At 41.5% G+C, this 21,311-nt stretch overlaps 1 protein-coding gene across 1 annotated transcript in view; it reads left to right on the forward strand.

The window, feature by feature from the left end:
* TXNRD2 (thioredoxin reductase 2) overlaps positions 1-17,185 on the forward strand; it is a 57,157-nt gene extending 39,972 nt beyond the window's left edge. Inside the window, exons 12-18 of the mRNA XM_070762843.1 lie at positions 3,807-3,943; positions 4,494-4,589; positions 5,499-5,591; positions 7,194-7,265; positions 8,836-8,933; positions 11,088-11,289; positions 16,637-17,185. Coding sequence (XP_070618944.1) covers positions 3,807-3,943; positions 4,494-4,589; positions 5,499-5,591; positions 7,194-7,265; positions 8,836-8,933; positions 11,088-11,211 — 620 coding nt within the window. The 3' untranslated portion in view covers positions 11,212-11,289; positions 16,637-17,185. The remainder of the gene's footprint in view (positions 1-3,806; positions 3,944-4,493; positions 4,590-5,498; positions 5,592-7,193; positions 7,266-8,835; positions 8,934-11,087; positions 11,290-16,636) is intronic.
* Positions 17,186-21,311: the final 4,126 nt, after the last annotated feature.

The raw sequence follows: 21,311 nt of genomic DNA on the forward strand, positions 1-21,311 counted from the left end.
GTTAGTTTCTTCCAAGAACAATTTTACTCACACAATACAGTAGTCCCTCGCTATACCGCGCTTCACCTACTGCGGCTTCACTTCATCGCGGGTTTCTGAGGAAGTCGATCGGCAGATTTAAACAGCCCGCCGAACTCGATCGGCAGGTTTTTCAAAAAAAAATATATCTAAAATTGTAAATACTGTATTTAAATACTGTATCTAAAATAAATACTGTGTGGGAAGGGTTTATAAACACTTAAAACAATGAAAACTTATCAAACAATTACAATATAAATACTTAAATAAGTACTATCAGTCGATAAATTCCCCATCGCGGATTTCACCTATCGCGGCCAGGTCTGGAACGTAACAGCGATAGGTGAGGGACTACTGTACTTGGAAAAACGAAGATGAAGAAATTGTTAAGAAGATAATCAATCATGCAAGAAATGGATTGTAAGTCGCCCTGAGTCTAAGGAGAAGGGCAGCATAAAAAAATTGAATGAATGAATAAATATTATTATTATTATTATTATTATTATTATTATTATTATTATTATTATTATGTCAGTACAACACAGCAAACGAAATCACTATGCTGGATTTCGTATTTCATCACCAGTCGGGCACTTCCCAAGCACCTAGGACTGCGTGATGTAGTGGCGAATTATGTTTGCCGATCCCAGTAAAGCTGCCTTTTGCAATTGACAGATGGAGATTTTGTCAATTTCGATGGTTTTCAAATGTCCGCTGAGATCCTTTGGTACTGTGCCCAGCGTGCCAAGTACCACTGGGACCACTTTCACTGGCTTATGCCAGAGTCGTTGCAGCTCGATTTTTAGATCTTCGTATTTCACTAATTTCTCTAGCTGCTTCTCCTCAATTCTGCTGTCCCCTGGGATTGCGATGTCGATGATCCATACTTTCTTTTTCTCCACAATCAGAATGTCTGGTGTGTTATGCTTCAGAATTCGGTCAGTCTAAAGTCGGAAGTCCCACAGTAGTTTTGCTTGCTCATTTTCGACCACTTTTTCAGGCTTATGATCCCACCAGTTCTTTGCCACTGGTAAATGGTAGTTCCAGCACAAGTTCCAGTGAATCATCTGTGCCACAGCATCATGTCTATGCTTGTAGTCAGTCCGTGCGATCTTTTTGCAGCAGCTGAGTATGTGATCGATTGTTTCATCTGTTTCTTTACAGAATCTGCACTTTGGATCGTCTGTTGATTTTTCAACTCTGGCTTTGACAGCATTTGTTCTAATGGCCTGTTCTTGTGCCGCCAGTATTAGTCCTTTTGTCTCCTTTTTGAGTGTTCCACTTGTAAGCCATGACCAGGTCTTTTCTTTATCCACTTTGCCTTCAATCTTCTCCAAGAACTGTCCATGCAATGCTTTGTTCCGCCAACTGTCCATATGACATTGAGTTACATTTTTTCTGTACTGGTCCTTAGTTTGCTTCACCTTGAGAAGCTTCCTATTGTTGACCTATTGTTGTTATTGTTATTATTATTATTGTTGTTGTTATTATTATTATTATTATTATTATTATTATTATTATTATTATTATTATTTTGCCCTGATGAATTGCTTTTAAGCCACCACCCCCGGATCCACACGAATCCCAGCGACCGGTGAGGTCCCACAGAGTTGGTCTCCTTAGGGTCCTGTCGACCAAACAATGTCGGCTGGCAGGACCTAGGGAAAGAGCCTTCTCTGTGGAGGCCCCGGCCCTCTGGAATCAGCTTCCCCCAGAGATTCATACTGCTCTCATCCTCCTTGCCTTCTGAAAGAGTTTAAAAACTCATCTTTGCCGCCAGGCCTGGGGTTCCTTAGATCTTCCCCCCTGACCAATGAATGCTTTAGTTTGACTGTTGAATGAATGATATTGATAGTTTTTTAGTTAGAATTTTAAGATTGTTTTTTAATGTATTAATTGGATTGTTATTATTGTTTCCTGTTTTTCTGTACATGCTGTGAGCCACCCCGAGTCTTTGGAGAGGGGTGGCATACAAATCCAATTAAATCTAAAATCTAAATCTTTTCAGATTAGTCCCTTTTTTCAGGTTTGTCCGAGTTTTCGGAGAGGGGCGGCATATAAATCCAATAAATCTAATCTATTTCTTCCCTGAAAATATAGTTACTATAATTTAAGTTGTTGAATTTAAAAAAGAAGAAGAAGAAGCAATTATAATATTGGAGAAGGACAATCCTGGCTAACAGATTTCAATCAATCAAGCAATCTCTTGATTAGCTAATTGTTCCACAAGTATAACTGGCATTGGTGTTCCATGGGATTGTCCCCCTCCTTCCTCCCATATACACAAAATAATATTGTTGTTGTAAGATTTATGCCCTGCCTATATTCTGTACAACCCAGGGTAGTGCATATCCTGTTCTCAGTTAGCCTTGACTTTGCTGGTACGTTGTAGGTCAAGTTAAGTTGAGTTCCAGATTGATGGGATGCAATCGATTTTAATGGATGAATCAATCTCTGTTTAATTGTGTTAGTTTTAAATGGGAATGTGTTGTTTTCCTTTTGGAGTTTTGATTAATGGATTTTCAATGCCGCCCGGAGTCAAAATGGACTTGGGCAGCCGTATAAATATGTCTTAAATAAATAAATGTCTTAAATGACTATATTATTGTAAAATTAGAAATAATAATCTATAGAGCCATTGGTAGTGATGTTATCGCTATTACTCTGTAAGTCAGTCTGTTTCCTTCTTTTCTCCTTGTAGTTGTAACAAATAAGTGTGTAAGATTTGTAGCCTTGCAAACTTATCTGATTGCTGTTGGGTTTTAACCACATTTCTATCTCTCTCTGTCTCTCTCCTTTGTCTTTTTCTCCTCTTTCTCTTCCTCTGCCTTCTACTTCTACTTTCCTCCTCCTCCTTCTCCTATTATTCCTCTTCCTACTACTTCTCCATCTACTCCTTTTCCTCTTTCTCTTCTTCCTGCTTTTCCTTTCTCCACTCCTTCTACTCCTCCTTCTCTGCCTTTTCTTTCTACTACTCTTCCTGCTTTTCTTTTTCTACTCCTCCTTCTACTACTACTACTTCTCTACCTTTTCTTTCTACTGCTCTTCCTGCTTTTCTTTTTCTACTCCTTTCTTTACTCCTCCTTCTACTCCTACTCCTCTGCCTTTTCCTTCTACTGCTCTTCCTGCTTTTCTTTTTCTACTCCTCCTTCTACTACTACTTCTCTACCTTTTCCTTCTACTGCTCTTCCTGCTTTTCTTTTTCTACTCCTTTCTTTACTCCTCCTTCTACTCCTACTCCTCTGCCTTTTCCTTCTACTGCTCTTCCTGCTTTTCTTTTTCTACTCCTCCTTCTACTCCTACTCCTCTACCTTTTCTTTCTACTGCTCTTCCTGCTTTTCTTTTTCTACTCCTCCTTCTACTACTACTACTTCTCTACCTTTTCCTTCTACTGCTCTTCCTGCTTTTCTTTTTCTGCTCCACCTTCTACTACTACTACTTCTCGACCTTTTCCTTCTACTGCTCTTCCTGCTTTTCGTTCTTCTACTCCTCCTCTGCCTCCTCCTTCTCCTCTTCTTTCTGCATCTCCTTCTTCTTCTACTACTCCTTCTACTACTCCTACTCCTCTGCCTTCTCTTTCTCCTCCTCTTCTGGCTTTTCCTCCTCCTTTTCCTCTACCTCCTTCCCCTCTTCCTCTTCCTCCCGCTTCTGCTCTTTTTCTTTCCCTCTTCCTCCTCCTCTACTTTCTTCTCCTTCCTCCTGCTTCTGCTCTCTTTCTTCCCCTCCTCCTCTCCTGTCCCCTTCCTCTTTTCCTTTCCTCTCCCTTCTGTTTCCCCTTCCCTTAAAAGGCCGAGCTCCAGACACTGCAGCCCTTCAACTGGACCGTGTGGGTGTGACAACCAACCCCAAAACGGGGAAAATCCTTGTGGATCCAGCCGAAGTCACTTCAGTCCGCCATATTTTTGCCATCGGGGACATCACTGAGGTAAAAACACCCTTGGAACATCGCAGGAAATTTCCCTTCAGGAGAGACACACCCGGACAGTTGAGGGAAACCTTGGGACGTTGGTTGGTCCTTGCTGCTGCTTTAATGAAATCTTGAAGAAAATCATATACCAAAATGTCCTACCTGTTAATGACTACTTCACCTTCAACCGCAACAACACACGAGCACGAAATCGATTTAAACTAAAGGTCAACCGCTCCAAACTTGACTGCAAAAAATACGGCTTCAGCAACAGAGTAATCAACACCTGGAATGCACTACATGACTCTGTGGTTTCTACTCCTAACCCCAAAACCTTTAACCTTAGACTATCTACAACTGACCTCTCCCCCTTTCTAAGCGGTCTGTAAGGGGTGTGCATAAGCGCACCACTGTGCCTACCGTCCCTGTCCTATTGTCTTCTTTTGTTACTTTTTATCATTACTTATCTAATGTTTCATTTGTACAAATTACCACCCTATAATTGTTTGACTAAATAAATACATTAAATTTAAAAAAAAAATCTTCTCATGTTCTCGTTCCTTTAAAGGGCCGCCCTGAACTAACACCCACCGCAATCGCTTCAGGAAAGTTGTTGGCTCAGCGGCTGTTCGGCCACTCTTCCGAACTCATGGATTACGACAATGTGAGTAGGGTTCGGTTTGTTGACAAAATGGCAGCGGTGGTTGGGCGTGAAGCGTTCCCTCCATTTTGGGGGTGAGAAGAATTGTTTTAAAAAATTATTAAAATGGATCTCTAAGGATATCATAGGTAGTCCTTGACTTAAAATAGTTTATTATTAAAATACAGTGGTACCTCTACTTACAAACTTAATTCGTTCTGTGACCAGGTTCTTAAGTAGAAAAGTTTGTAAGAAGAAGCATTTTTTCCCATAGGAATCAATGTAAAAGCAAATAATGCAAGTGATTGGGGAAACCACAGGGAGGATGGGGGCCCTGTTTCTTCCCAGGAGATTCCTAGAGAGGCTCCGCGAAGGCTTCTCCCCACCTTTTCTGGTCCTATTTCCTTCCAGGAAATTCCTAGAGAGGCCCCATAGAGGCTTCTCCCTGCCTTTTCCGGCCCTGTTTCCTCTCAGGAGATCCCTAGAGAGGCCCCACTGAGGCTTTTCCCCACCTTTTCCAGCCCTGTTTCCCCCAAGGAGATTTCTAGCGAGGCCCCACAGAGGCTTCTCCTCGCCTTTTCCGGCCCTGTTTCTCCCAAGGAGATTCCTAGAGAAGCCCCACGGAGGCTTCTCCCCACCTTTTCCAGCCCTGTTTCCCCCAAGGAGATTCCTAGAGAGGCCCCACGGAGGCTTCTCCCTGCCTTTTCTGGTTACAGTTTCAGAGGCTCAGGTTTGTAAGTGGAAAATGGTTCTTGAGAAGAGGTTAAAAAACAAATCTTGAACACCCGGTTCTTATCTAGAAAAATTCATAAGTAGAGGCGTTTGTAGACATAGGTACCACCTGCCTGGATGGCGCCATTTGAGTTCTCTTACCCTCTGCACATGCGCAAAGTGTTCTTTAAGAAACCCAACCTCTACACCTTCTATCTGTAGGTGCCTACAACAGTCTTCACCCCTCTAGAATATGGTAGCGTTGGCATCTCGGAAGAAGATGCTGTGCATCGATATGGTCCAGATAACATAGAGGTAGGTTTATAGTTTCCTGGTCGTCAGAAGGATGTGACCAGTTTATGGTGGTGTTTTCTAATTTGTGGCTATTCAGCCATTGGGGTGAACCATTTTATTTTTAGAAGTTGGTTGGGTAAGATCCAGGTGACGTTGGGATAGGCACTTTGAGAGTGGGCTTATTTCAGGCAAAAGGGTGGAATGAAGTAGAAGGTGATGGAGAGAGATTGAAACAGAGATTGAGAGAAGCAGAGAGAGAGAGAGAAAGATTGAGGGAGAGAAAATAGAGAGTCAGAGAAGGAAACAAACAGACAGACAGAGTGATTGAGAGATTGAGAGGGAGAAAACAGAGAAAGAGAGAGACAGATTGAGATAGAGAGAGATTGAAAGACAGACAGACAGAGACTGAGAGAGAGAAAACTGAGAGAAAGAGAGAAACACAGTCAGAAGACTGAAAGAGACAGAGGGAGAGAGATTGAGAGAGAAAAAAACAGAGAGAGACAGACCGACAGAGATTGAGACAGAGAGACTGAGAGAGAAACATAGACAGAGAAAACAGAGAGAAAGACATAAACAGACACAGATTGAGAGAGAGAGATTGAGAGAGAAAAACACAAAGAGACAGACAGATAGAGAGGAGATAGACAGATTGAGAGAGATTGAGAGAAAAAACACAGAGAGAGAGAGAGATTGAGACAGAAAGAAAAAGAGATAGAGAGAGAGGGGGGAGTATCATCTCAGAAGGGGGCAGGGGTTTCCAACCAAGCCTCTTGGGGACCGGGGTGGGCAGTGGGGTGTTTTCCACGTGCTGGTTCAAGTTTGCAAAAGGGGGAGGGGGGTGTCAAGCCGGTGTAGAAGTTGGTTCAAGGTCATCCTATGCCCAACCACCTGGGCGGAAGCAGGAGGACCGCCCACACTGTGGCACAACTCCAGTGGGAAAGGAGGGGAGGTTCATTACAGGGGAAGGCTTCGGGACCCCCGCCCCTTCCTAGCCCCCCACTCCACTAGAACACCCCTCTGACCACAAAGGAGTGGGGGCCCTCCTTGCCAACTGCAGTGGTTCCCCCTGTGTTGCCACCCATAGCAGCAGGAGGATCCCATCCAGCTGCCCCCCCCAGAGCCTCCCCCTCCCCCACCACTCACCTGCTGGGTCTTCCAGAGGGGGATGCCGAGAGGAGCCCAAGAGAGAGAGAAAATAGAGAAAAATAGAGATAGGGAGAGAGAAAGATCAGAAGCAACGTGAGAAAATATTATTTCACCGAAAGAGTAGTAGATGCTTGGAACAAACACCCAACAGACGTGGTTGGTAAATCCACAATAACTGAATTTAAACATGCCTGGGATAAACATATACCTATCCTAAGATAAAATACAGGAAATAGTACAAGGGCGGACTAGATGGACCATGAGTTCCTTTTCTGCCATCAATCTTCTATGTTTCTAGAAACAAAGACAGACAGACAGAGATTGAGACAGGGAGAGATTGAGTGACAAAAAACTGAGAAAGACAGAGAGACAGATTGAGAAAGTGCAGTTCAGACTTGCCAATTTCTGTTATTATTCCCAATCTCAATGCAAGTATTTTTAGCCTTGGTGATGGCAAAACAAGACTTCTCTTTTCAGGTGTACCACGCGTTTTATAAACCCTTGGAATTTGTTATGGCTGAAAGAGATGCTACTCAGTGCTACATCAAAGTAAGTTTATTTATTTATTTATTATTTATTTACTAGATTTGTATGCCGCCCCTCTCCGGAGACTCGGAGCGGCTTGGCCTTCGTAATGTTTCCTTCGGCTCAAGGAGTTTACGATCTCTATGAGAAACCCTGGAGTCGTACAAGCGGTTTTTTTAATAAAAAAAACATAAAACACATTTTTCTTTTATTTATTTATTTAGAAATTTTATATTGCTGCCTACTCATGCATGGTGACTCAAAGCTTTTTTCCCCGACCCTCCACTCTCCTTCTTCCTTAAAGGGGAAACATATTTTCTATATCTCATCTCTTCTCATCATCTCATCGCATCTCTTCTAGTATAGTCTGGTGTAGTCTAGATCCTTTTGCTGCTGGTTCGCCCGGGGTTGCGCCATGCGCATGCGTGCACCCGCAGCAATTAAAAAATAGCTTTTGGGGCAGAGGCAAAATCCAAGGTGGCGGCGCACACGGAAATACCAACAGAACCGGCTCCGTGACTTCATTTACTCACATTTCTAAAAACCCACCTCTGAATCTATTCTATTCCATTCCATTCCATATTTTCTATTCTTATTTCTATTCTATTCTATTCTTAATTCTATTCTATTCTAATCCTATTTCTATTCCGTTCCTATTCTATTTCATTCTACACTGCTCAAAAAAATAAAGGGAACCCTCAAAGAACACATCCTAGGTCTGAATGAATAAAAATGTTCTTTATTGAATACAATGATCTTTATACAAAGTTGAATGTGGTGACAACAAAATGAAATTGACTGGCAATCAGTGTTGCTTCCTAAGTGGACTGTTTGATTTCACAGAAGTTTGATTTACTTGGAGTTATATTCTGTTGTTTAAGTGTTCCCTTTAGTTTTTTGATCAGTACATTTTCTATTCTATTCCTTATTTCTATTCTATTCTGTTCCTTATTTCTATTCTTCCTTTTTATTCAACTAGACACAAGAACAGTTTTTCCCCGAACGCCATCACTCTACTAAACAAATAATTCCCTCAACACTGTCAGACTTTCTACTAAATCTGCACTTCTATTCTACTAGTTTTTCTCATCATTCCTATCACCCATTTCCTCCCATGTTGACTGTATGACTGTAACTTGTTGCTTATATCCTAATATTTTATTAATATTGCTCCTTCATTGCTTATTTGACCCCTATGACAATCATTAAGTGTTGTACCACATGATTCTTGACAAATGTATATTTTATTTTATGTACGCTGAGAGCATATGCACCAAGACAAATTCCTTGTGTGTCCAATCACACTTGGCCAATAAAAATTCTATTCTATTCTATTCTATTCCATTCCATTCTATATCATATTTTCTGTTCTGTTCTGTCCCTTTTGTTTATACACTCATTCTTCTCCTCCCTCTTCTTTTCCCTTCTCCTTCTATCCTATCCTATCCCATCCCTTCCTTATTCTATTGTTTCTGTTTTGTTCTGTTCTGTTCTGTTCCCTTCTCCTCTCCTCTCCTCTCCTCTCCTCTTCTCTATTAATTCTCTCTAATCCCAGCTAGTTGCAAACTCCCTCTTCTTTGTGAATTCTTTGCAGATGGTGTGCCTGTGTGAAAAAGACCAACGGATCCTGGGCCTTCATTTCATTGGTCCAAATGCTGGCGAAGTTATCCAAGGCTTTGCTCTTGGAATCAAGTAAGTTTAAAGCATGTCAGCCCCCCCACCCTAGCCTCCCCCTAGCCCCCCTCTCCACACCCAACACCCTAGCCTCCCACTCCCCCGGCTGCCTTCTTTCTTAAACCTGCTCTTTCAAGTCCTTCCAAGATAATAAAAAAAGATAGCAATTGCCATTTTAGCCGGACTAAATAATATCCAGTGTTTGGGGTTACTTTTATGTTCTTATTTCCTATAGTTTGATGACAAATACCGGCATCCTTTATGAATAAAAGTGCAGCTTAGGAACGGACGCATCGGCTTTGGGTTATTATGTTTACGAAATAGGTTTCTTGGCAAAAAAAAAATAAATCCCTGCCTTTTTTTTAATCCCTTCCCCGTTCTGAAAAAAAAAATTGAAAAATGAAAAATTAGTTTTGCAGTCCAGCTGTTGCTGACTCTTCAAAGTGTAACAAAGGGGGAAAGGGTTTCCTGGTGGGTTTTTTTATTTTCTTCTTTCCTATTCTCGGGATAATAAATGATCGTTCAGGAGCTTTCCTTTAAAAGAGAGGGGACTAAAACCTTGTTTTGATTATGTTTCTCTTTTGACAAACAGAGCATCATTAGAGCTTTGGAGGTGGGGGGGGAGTGAGGAAATTTCAAGATTTTGCTGCTCTTCAGATCTTTTCCTATTTATTTATTTATTTATTTTTATTTATTTATTTATTTATTTATTTATTTATTTATTTATTTAGCTCCATAGTCTCCCAGTCCTGCCCCAAAAGACTGTGTAAAGCTACTTGAAAACCTCAGATTATTATTATTATTATTATTATTATTATTATTATTATTATCATCATCATCATCATCATCATCATCATTATTATTATTATTATTTAATTGGATTTGAATGCCGCCCCTCTCCGTAGACTCGGGGCGGCTAACAACAGTAGTAATAAAACAGCATGTAAATCCAATACTAAAACAGCTAAAAAACCCTTATTTGTAAAACCAAACATACATACAAACAAACATACCATGCATAAATTGTAAATATTCTAGGGGGGAAAGAATATCTCAGTTTCCCCATGCCTGACGGCAGAGGTGGGTTTTAAGGAGCTTATGAAAGGCGAGGAGGGTGGGGGCAATTCTTAGCTCCGGGGGGAGTTGGTTCCAGAGGGCCATGGCCACCACAGAGAAGGCTCTTCCCCTGGGTCCCGCCAAACGACATTGTTTTGTTGACGGGACCCGGAGAAGGCCCACAATTGGATATAATACAATTTATTTTTGCTATATGTTATCATTCTATATAGGAATAGAATAGAATAGAACAGAACAGAACAGAAGTCTTTATTGGACAAGTGTGATTGGATACACAAGGAATTTGTCTTTGGTGCAGATGCTCTCAGTGTACATAAAAGAAAATATACGTTGTTAAAGAATCATGAGGTACAACACTTAATGATTGTCATAGGTACAAATAAGCAATCAAGAAACAATCAATAATTTTGGTGGAGGGGTATGAATGTTATCTGGTGGCGGGCACTAATCACTGAGTATTTGTATTTGTATTTATTAGATTTGTATGCCGCCCCTCTCCGTAGACTCGGGGCAGCTAACAACAGTAATAAAACAACATATAACAAATCTAATATTTAAAAAACTAAAAACCCTTATTAAAAACCAAACATACACACAAATATACCATGCATAAATTTTATAGGTCTGGGGGGAATGAATATCTCAATTCCCCCATGTCTGACGACAGAGGTGGGTTTTGAGGAGCTTACGAAAGGCGAGGAGGGTGGGGGCAATTCTGATCTCCGGGGGGAGCTGGTTCCAGAGGGCCAGGGCCGCCACAGAGAAGGCTCTTCCCCTGGGTCCCACCAGACGACATTGTTTAGTCGACGGGACCCGGAGAAGGCCAACTCTGTGGGACCTAACTGGTCGCTGGGATTCGTGCGGCAGAAGGTGGTCCCGGAGATATTCTGGTCCATGGTTATATGTTGTGTGTATTTTCTATATTATAAAATCAATAAATATATATTATTAAAAAAAGAGAGAGAGAAACTAAGTTAATTCTGGGGGGAAATGGCTGGGATTGGAAGAAACTTCACCAGATAACACGGAAAGATTCCTTTTCCCCCATCACCACCTTTATGTTCTTCTCTTTTTCTCTTTACTTGTCTTCTGCAGATGTGGTGCTACTTATTCTCAAATGATGCAGACCGTTGGCATTCACCCCACCTGTGCTGAAGAAGTGGCTAAATTGCACATCACCAAGAGGTCAGGGTTAGATCCAACCGTCACGGGCTGCTGAGGTTAAGCACCATCCCTGGTCAAGCAGGCTGGGCAGAAGCCTCCAGAAGAGATGGAAGGAGCACATCAACATCTGGAGGTCTATTTGTTTTCATTCTTTCAATGGTCTCTTCACAACGCCTATCGCCCAACCCCAAAATGAGATGCAGGAAACATAGAAACATAGAAGATTGACAGTAGACTAGGTCCATCTAGCCTGCCCTTATACCATTTCTTCTATTTCATCTTAGGATGGATCTATGTTTATCCCAGGCAGGTTTCAATTCAGTTAATGTGGATTTACCAACCACACCTGCTGAAAGTTTGTTCCAAGCATCTACGACTCTTTCAGTAAAATAATATTTTCTCACATTACTTCTAATCTTCCCCCCAACTAACCTCAGATTGTGCCCCTTGTTCTTGTGTTCATTTTCCTATTAAAAACACTTCCCTCCTGAACCTTATTGAACCCTTTAACATATTTAAATGTTTCGATCATGTCCCCCCTTTCCCTTCTGTCCTCCAGACTATACAGATTGAGCTCATTAGGTCTTTCCTGATACGTTTTATGCTTAAGACCTTCCACTATTTTTGTAGGAAGTCCTTGAATTATCACAGTTCATTTAGTGATTTTTCACAAAGTTCTGAAATTGTTCCAAAAAAATGCACAGGTACGGTATATGTGGTACATTGCTCAACAGTAGTAACTGTGAGAGGGATCTTGGAGTCCTAGTGGACAACCATTTAAATAGGAGCCAGCCGTGTGCAGCAGCTGCCAAAAAAGCCAACACAGTTCTAGGCTGCATGAACAGAGGGATAGAATCAAGATCATGTGAAGTGTTAATACCACTTTATCAGGCCTTGGTAAGACACACTTGGAATATTGCATCCAGTTTTGGTCACCATGATGTAAAAAGGATGTTGAGACTCTAGAAAGAGTGCAGAGAAGAACGACAAAGATGAGGAGGGGACTAGGAAAAAAGCCAACATTTTTGCATAAACAGAGGGAAAAAGGACGGTTGCAGGAACTAGATATGTCTAGTTTAATGAAAAGAAGAACCAGGCGAGACATGAAAGCAATGTTCCAATATCTCAGGGGCTGCCACAAAGAAGAAGGAGTCAACCTATTCTCCAAAGCACCTGAGGGTAGAACAAGAAGCAATGGGTGGAAACTAAATGAGAGAAGCAACCTAGAACTAAGGGAAAATTTCCTGACAGTAGAACAATTAACCAGTGGAACAGCTCGCCTCCAGAAGCTATCAATGCTCCAACACTGGAAGTTTTTAAATTTTAAGTTTTTAAGATGTTGGATAACCATTGTCTGAAGTGGTGTAGGGGTTCCTGCCTAAGCAGAGGGTTGGGCTAGAAGACCTCCAAGGTCCCTCTGTTATATATTTCTATTTTTTCAAAAGTTACAACAGCACTAAAAAAAAAGTAACTTACAACTGGTCCTTGCACTTACAACATCTCCATAGTCGTGCAATCAAAATTCAAGTAGTCCTTGAAATTCATATAGTGCTTGAATTACAACTGTTCATTTAGCGATTGTTCAAAGTTACAACTTTGCGGGTGGGAGGGGATCGGGGAAACTAACTTACAACTGGTCCTCGCACTTACAACTCTCGCAACAACCCTACTCACACAATTAACATTCAGAGGCTTGGCAAGTGTATATATTTATTAAGATTGTAGCATCCCATAACACATGATGGCCATTTGTAAAGTGCCCAGACAGCTTCCCAGAAGCAAAGTGAATGGGAGAAACCAAGATTCACTTAAAGACTTCCTGATTCACTGAACAACCATAGTTATTGGCTTAAAACTGTGCTGGGTTGGGGGAAGAAGTTTGCAAAATCGGCTCACTTAATAGCAATAGCATTTAGGCTTGTATTTATTTATTTATTTATTTATTTATTTATTTACTTACTTACTTACTTACTTACTTACTTACTTACTTACTTACTTACTTACTTACTTACTTACTTACTAGATTTGTATGCCGCCCCTCTCCGAAGACTCGGGGCGGCTCACAACAATAATAAAAACAGTATAATAATGGAACAAATCTAATAATAAAATTATATTAAAAAACCCCAACAATTTAAAAACCATTCAACACATACATACCAAACATAAAATATAAGAAAGCCTGGGGGAGATGTCTTAATTCCCCCATGCCTGGCGATATAGGTGGGTCTTGAGTAACTTGCGAAAGACAAGGAGGGTGGGGGCCATTCTAATCTCCAGGGGGATTCCAGAGGGCCGGGGCTGCCACAGAGAAGGCTCTTCCCCTGGGGCCCGCCAAACGACATTGTTTGGTCAACGGGACCCGGAGAAGGCCAACTCTGTGGGACCTTATCGGCCGCTGGGATTCATGCAGTAGAAGGCGGTTCCGGAGGTATTCTGGTCCAATGCCATGAAGGGCTTTAAAGGTCATTACCAACACTTTGAATTGTGACTGGAAACCGATCGGTATACTGCTTCATAGTGCTTTTCCAGCCCTCTTTAAGAGCTTACAGAATCAGTCTCTTGCCCCCCAACAATATGGGTCCTCATTTGACCCACCTTACCTAGTCAACTGGAAGGAAGGAAGGAAGGAAGGAAGGAAGGAAGGAAGGGCAATAGCAATAGAACTTATATACCATTTTACAGTGCTTTACAGCCCTCTCTAAGCGGTTTACGGAATCAACCTTTCCCCCACCCCCACCCACCCAAAAAATCTGGGTCCTCATTTTACTCACCTCGAAAGGATGGAAGGCTGAGTCAACCTTGAGCCGGTGGTGAGATTTAACAATCAACTTGTTAAGGGTGAGACTTAACAATTAACTTTCCATTTGACTCACATAGCAACAGAAATTTTAGTCTCAGTGGTGATTTTAAATCAAGGACAATTGTAATCCCGTAATCATGTGTGTTGCTTTACAAGGTTGCTATCAGTGGGAATTTGACAGGATTGGTTGAAAAGGAGCTGCCGGTGGAAAAAACCAAAATGGAATATTTAAAAGAACGTAAGGGCAGTCCCCGACTTACGACCGCAATGGAGCCTAAAAATTCCATCGTTAAGTGAGACATTTGTTAAGTGAGCTTTGCCCTAAGAACCTAAGAAGAGCCATGCTGAATTGGGCCAAAGTCCATCGACTCCAGCATTCTATGTCACACAGTGGCCCACCAAATGTCCAAGGAGATCTTGAGCAGAAAGAGAAGGCAAAACCCTCCCTTTCCCTTGACCCCCAACATATGGGACCCAAGTGAACCCTGCCTGCCTCAACCAACATAGAGGCGGCACTTGGACATCCATTTCAATGACCACCGATACTCTTGGCATCCCGTCTAATCCTGCCTTAAAGCTATCCAGGCTGACAGCAGTCACGACCTCTTCTGGAAGTGAATTCCATAAACCAAGGACCATCTGGGTGAAGAAATATTTCCTTTTATTTGTCCTCACTTTCTTACCTATGAGCTTTAGGGAGGGCCCCCTCTTCCTAGTATTGTGTGATAGAGAAAAGAATTTTATTTTATTTTATTATCTTTCTTGCCCACCACCACCTCGTTGTTAAGTGAATCACTGTGGTTGATAAGTTAGTAACGGCATACAAGTCTAATAAAATAAAATAAATAAATAACGTGATTGTTAAGTGAATTTGGGTTTGCTTGTCAGAAGGTTCGCAAAAGGGGATTGCGTCACCTCGGGATGTGGCAAACCGTCATAAATACTGGTCAGTTGCCACGCATCTGGATTTTGATCATCTGACATTGGGGATTCTGCAACGGTCATAAGTATGAAAAAACGGTCATACGTTGCTTCTTCCAGTGCTGTCGTAACTTTAAACGGTCACTAAAATGATCCCGCTATATAGAGTGCTGGTGAGACCACATTTGGAATACTGTGTTCAGTTCAGGAGACCTCACCTACAAAAAGATATTGACAAAATTGAACGGGTCCGAAGACGGGCTACAAGAATGGTGGAAGGTCTTAAGCATAAAACGTATCAGGAAAGACTTCATGAACTCAATCTGTAGAGTCTGGAGGACAGAAGGAAAAGGGGGGACATGATCGAAACATTTAAATATGTCAAAGGGTTAAATAAGGTCCAGGAGGGAAGTGTTTTTAATAGGAAAGTGAACACAAGAACAAGGGGACACAATCTGAAGTTAGTTGGGGGAAAGATCAGAAGCAACATGAGAAAATATTATTTGACTGAAAGAGTAGTAGATCCTTGGAACAAACTTCCAGCAGACGTGGTAGATAAATCCACAGTAACTGAATTTAAACATGCCTGGGATAAACATAGATCCATCCTAAAATAAAATACAGAAAATAGTACAAGGGCAGACTAGATGGACCATGAGGTCTTTTTCTGCCGTCAATCTTCAATGTTTCTATAAATGAGCTGTTATAAATCAACAACTCCCTGCATATTCCCCCCCCCCCCCTTTGATTGTAGAAAAGATTATTTTTATTTTCTATGAGCTGCTTCATATTTTCATGTCAGCCAGAAGGTGGAGATGCTGGCTAGGATATTAGCCCGGGAGTTAAGTGATATCAAATAATGATTTATTTTTATTATTTATTTATTTATTTATTTATTTATTTTGTCCAATACCCAATGAGGGTTTTAGTGGGTATATATCAATATACACATAGTAAAATACATGATGAAGGTTATAGAGGAGATACTCATAGTAAAATATATCTAAGAAATAATAGAAAAGAAGATATAGGAATAGAATATATCAATGAAAGAATAGAAGAAGAGATATAAGAATAGAGGAAAGGTATAGGAGATATAGGAGAGCAATAGGACAGGGGACAGAAGGCACTCTAGTGCACTTGTACTCGCCCCTTACTGACCTCTTAGGAATGTGGATAGGTCAACCGTAGATAATCTAAGGGTAAAGTGTTGGGGGTTTGGGGATGACACTATGGAGTCCGGTAATGAGTTCCATGCTTTGACAACTCGGTTACTGAAGTCATATTTTTTACAGTCAAGTTTGGAGCGGTTAATATTAAGTTTAAATCTGTTGTGTGCTCCTGTGTTGTTGTGGTTGAAGCTTGAAGTAGTCGCCGACAGGCAGGACGTTGCAGCATATGATCTTGTGGGCCATACTTAGATCTTGTTTAAGGCGTCTTAGTTCTAAGCTTTCTAGGCCCAGGATTGAAAGTCTAGTCTCATAGGGTATGCTATTTCGAGTGGAGGAGTGAAGGGCTCTTCTGGTGAAGTATCTTTGGACATTTTCAAGGGTGTTAATGTCTGAGATGCGATATGGGTTCCAAACAGATGAGCTGTATTCGAGGATGGGTCTGGCAAAAGTTTTGTAAGCTCTGGTAAGTAGTGTGAGATTGCCAGAGCAGAAGCTACGTAGGATTAGGCTTACAACTCTTGAAAACCGGCAAATTTGCATGAAAAATCGGCAATAAAAATAAAAGTATTTTATTTATTTTTTAGAGTCCTGAGACCAACTCCAGTGGAAATCTTTTGCCAACCGATCGCATTTCTGGAATGGTCACTCTTCCTGTTTATTTCATCGGATGAAGATATCCAGATAGATGTTGATGAGAACTGGTACCAAAGCAGGTGTAGATGGACCCCCAAATATATCTGCTCCTTTTTGTTCTGAGAGGTTCTGCCTTGGGCCTTCCAGGGATGGTTCATTTCCAACAACCGCCTCAAGCCGCCAGAAACCCAACCAACGTCACAAAAGATTTCTTGGGGGTGCAGATATTTTGTACCTTTGAGCAATGCACGCAGAATCACAGGGCACCAGCTGATGACGACTTGTGTATAAATCCACTCGCTGGAGTAGACAAGTCTGATGGTTGCTGGTTCCTTATGGAGCAGAAAAAAAATAATTACGTTGGAATTGATGGCAGGCAGTTTTACAGAAGGATTTTTTTAAAAAAAAATAGCTTTCGGCTGAATTTGTAGAAGCCGTGGTTGGTTTGAAAGTAACTTTACCTTCTCCCCAAAATTCAAAAGTAAACTGCATTTTTTTTACCCCTTTTGTCTCTCCTATGTCTGCTTGGTTTGTTTTATTTATTTTTCTCCTAGTACTGTAGGGCAGCAAGAAACTAAACCATGGGCATGATTATTCATCCCTCCAATTTTGATTTTATCATTATGTGTCTGCAAGTATTTAGGGGACCCTTGCAGCTCCCTTGCCAGGAGTACAGAATTCTTGCTAAAGTTTTCGACTGAAAGTTAAAATTTGGTGAGAATAGAATAATAGAATAGAATAAGAATAGAATAGAAGAGAATAGAGAATAGAAGAGAATAGAGAATAGAAGAGAAATAGAATAGAAAACAGAACAGAATAGAATAGAATAGAGAACAGAATATAGAATAGGAATAGAATAGAGAATAGAAGAGAATAGAGAATATAAGAGAATTAGAATAGAAAATAGAATAGAATAGAAAAGAGAACAGAATATAGAATATAGAATAGGAATAGAAGAGAATAGAGAATAGAAGAGAATAGAGAATATAAGAGAATTAGAATAGAAAATAGAATAGAATAGAATAGAGAATAGAAGAGAGAATAGAAGAGAATAGAGAATAGAAGAGAATTAGAATAGAATATAGAATAGAATAGGAATAGGAATAGAATAGAATAGAATAGAATTTTTATTGGCCAAGTATGATTGGACACACAAGGAATTTGTCTTGGTGCCTATGCTCTCAGTGTACATAAAAGAAAAGAGACATTTGTCAAGAACCATAAGGTACAACACAATGATTGTCATAGGGTACAAATAATCAATCAGAAAACAATATTAATATAAATTGTATGTATACAAGCAACAAGTTACAATCATAGAGTCATAAGTGGGAGGAGATGGGTGATAGGAACGATGAGAAGATTAATAGAAGTGCAGACTTAGTAAATAGTTCGACAGCGTTGACAAAGTCTGGCATTTTAGATGACGAAAAACTCCTTCCACAAATCTAAGGGAGGTGGGATTCTGTCGACGGTCCCCTCCCTTCTCTCCTATGCCTTGTTTTAAGGGGTGTGTGAAGAACGAGGGTGCAGGCCTCTCCTTCACCTATCGGGTGATCGCTCCCTCTATCCGACTCTGCCCGATTCTTTTGGCCTAGCTAGAGGTTTGTGTGCCACTGCTTGTAGTTGTTCAAAGGGATGTTTTATCATATTCAAACAGGGAAAAGCCCATACAGGTATGTCCTCCATGTAAGACCAAATAATTTATGTTGCTGAGCAAGACAGTTGTTGAGTTTTGCCCCGTTTTATGAGCTTCCTTGCCATGGTTCTTAAGCAAATGACTGCAGTTACTAAGTCACACACAGTCTCCCGGTGATTAGCCTGAAGTCACCCAGCTTTCATGACTAAGTTGGGACTAGAACTCTCAGCCTCCTGGTGATTGGCCCAAAGTCACCCAGCCGGCTTTCATATCTGGTGGGACTAGAACTCCCAGTCTCCTGGTGATTGACCAAAGTCACCTGGCTGGCTTTCATGGTTAAGATAGGACTAGAACTCCCAGCCTCCTGGTGATTGGCCCAAAGTCACCCAGCTGGCTTTCATATCTGGTGGGACTAGAACTCCCAGTCTCCTGGTGATTGACCAAAGTCACCTGGCTGGCTTTCATGACTAAGTTGGGACTAGAACTCCCAGCCTCCTGGTGATTGGCCCAAAGTCACCCAGCCGGCTTTCAGGGCTAAGGTGGGAGTAGAACTCCCAGCCTCCTGGTGATTGGCCCAAAGTCACCCAGCCGGCTTTCAGGGCTAAGGTGGGACTAGAACTCCCAGCCTCCTGGTGATTGGCCCAAAGTCACCCAGCCGGCTTTCAGGGCTAAGGTGGGACTAGAACTCCCAGCCTCCTGGTGATTGGCCCAAAGTCACCCAGCTGCCTTTCATGACCAAGGTGGGATTAGAATTCCCAGCCTTCTGCTGATTGGCCCAAAGTCACCCTACTGTCTTTTGAGTCTGGCAGGACTAGAACTCTCTGTTTCCTGGTGATTGGCCCAAAGCCACCCAAAGCCGGACTAGAATTCAGGGTCTGTCCGTTTCTTGCTTAATACCTTTAACCACTAGACCAAGCTGTCTCTGTGATGGAGCGATATAAACTGGATTTGTCTCTTTCCATCCACTTTTATTGTCTCTCTTTCGCCCATCACTTTCTTGAAAACTTTTCAGCCGTCGTCGACGATGAGAAACCTTCATGAGAAGAACGCTTGGAGGCCCTGTTGTAAAAAGCACGCTCGCCCACGCCCACCCCTCGGGATGACAAACTGGGACAGGAGTTGATGTAATTACTTGATCAAGCCTGCAAACCTGTCTGCCAGATGTCAGGGAGGTAATTGTGGCTTTATTATGCCCCGTCTTAAGTCAATATTGTCAGCTATTATTCCTCTTAATCCTCTAACATCGTGATTTAATGATGGCCCGTTGAAGATGTCCCCTTCAGCGCCTCTTCGTGGCTCGTGTACAGCCCTTTGCAGCAGGCAGTGGGAACATGAGGTTGCATAGCGGCATTCAGATGAGCTGTCTTTTTTCTCTCGTGGACTCACAACAACACAACACAACAACAGTAATAGAATTGGAAGGGACCTTGGAGGTCTTCTAGTCCAACCCTCTGCTCAAGCAGGAAATCCTAGGAGCCGAGGTCTTCAAACTTGGCAACGCTAAGACTCGTGGACTTCAACTCCCAGAATTCCCGAGCCAGCATGATTGGCTCAGGAATGCTGGGAGCTGAAGTCCAACCAATCACAGAATAGCCAACTTTTGGCTACCCCTGAGTCCTAGACAATGAATGCTCTAAACACAACAATAACAGAGTTGGAAGGGACCTTGGAGGTCTTCTAGTCCAACCCTCAACTCAAGCAAGAAGCCCTATACTAAGCCGAGGTCTTCAAACCTGGCAACTTTAAGACTTGCGGACTTCCACTCCCAGAATTCCTGAGCTAGCTTGATTGGCTCAGGAACTCTGGGAGTCAAAGTCCAACCAGTCATAGAAGAGCCAACTTTGCCTACCCCTGGGTCCTAAAACAGTTTGTTTTAGTGACCGTTCAAAATCAGAACGGCAGTGAAAAAAATGAATTTCCCCAGCCAGCATGGAATTGAGATCCAGGCGTTTTAATGAACACAGAACTAAACCAACCCAGTAAATACTGTATCTATATCAGTTCAATCAGTTTATTACAGCCATAGACCAGAGACAAAAACAAATAAAAACAGTAAATATACAATTGAAAATTCTAGTATAAAATAATAAATAACAAATGAAATCTATGATGAAATCCAGTCTGTCAATTATACATGGTATAAGTATGCTAACATTGCAATCCATAAAATGTATGGTCCCGTTGTCAGTTTAATACTGAACAAGAAAAGAATAAGCTGTACAAAGGATTTGGCACATTTGTTATGTAATATCATTGGTGATGGATCTCTATCTATCTATCTACCTACCTACCTATCTATCTATCTATCTTTCTACCTACCTACCTACCTACCTAGTTATCAGTATCTACCTACCTATCTACCTACCTATCTATCTTTCTACCTATCTACCTACCTACCTATCTATCTATCCTATCTATCTTATCCTATCTGTCTGTCTGCCTGCCTACCTACCTACCTATCTTTCTACCTACCTACCTACCTACCTACCTAGTTATCAGTATCTACCTACCTACCTACCTATCTAGTTATCAGTATCTATCTACCTACCTATCTATCTATCTATCTGTCTGTCTACCTACGTACCTACCTACGTACCTACCTACCTACCTATCTATCCTATCTATCTTATCCTGTCTGTTTGTCTGTCTATCTATCTTATCCTATCTGTATGTCTGTCTGTCTGTCTGCCTGCCTGCCTACCTACCTACCTATCTATCCTATCTATCTATCCTATCTTATCCTATCTGTCTGTCTGTCTATCATCTATCTATCTATCTATCTTTCTTTCTTTCTTTCTTTCTTTCTTTCCAACTATGTCTGCCTGCCTTATATATCTAGCTTATCCTCTCTCTCTCTCTCATCCTTGACATACAACAATTCACTTAGCGACTGCTTGAACCTACAAAGGCACTCAAAAAAGCAACTTATGCCCAATTTCTCCTCCTCTCTTCTCTGGTACAAGCTGAGACAGGATGAGAACCTGTGG

The sequence above is a fragment of the Erythrolamprus reginae genome, chromosome 10, assembly GCF_031021105.1.
Source record: "Erythrolamprus reginae isolate rEryReg1 chromosome 10, rEryReg1.hap1, whole genome shotgun sequence".
Taxonomy (NCBI): Eukaryota; Metazoa; Chordata; class Lepidosauria; order Squamata; family Dipsadidae; genus Erythrolamprus; species Erythrolamprus reginae.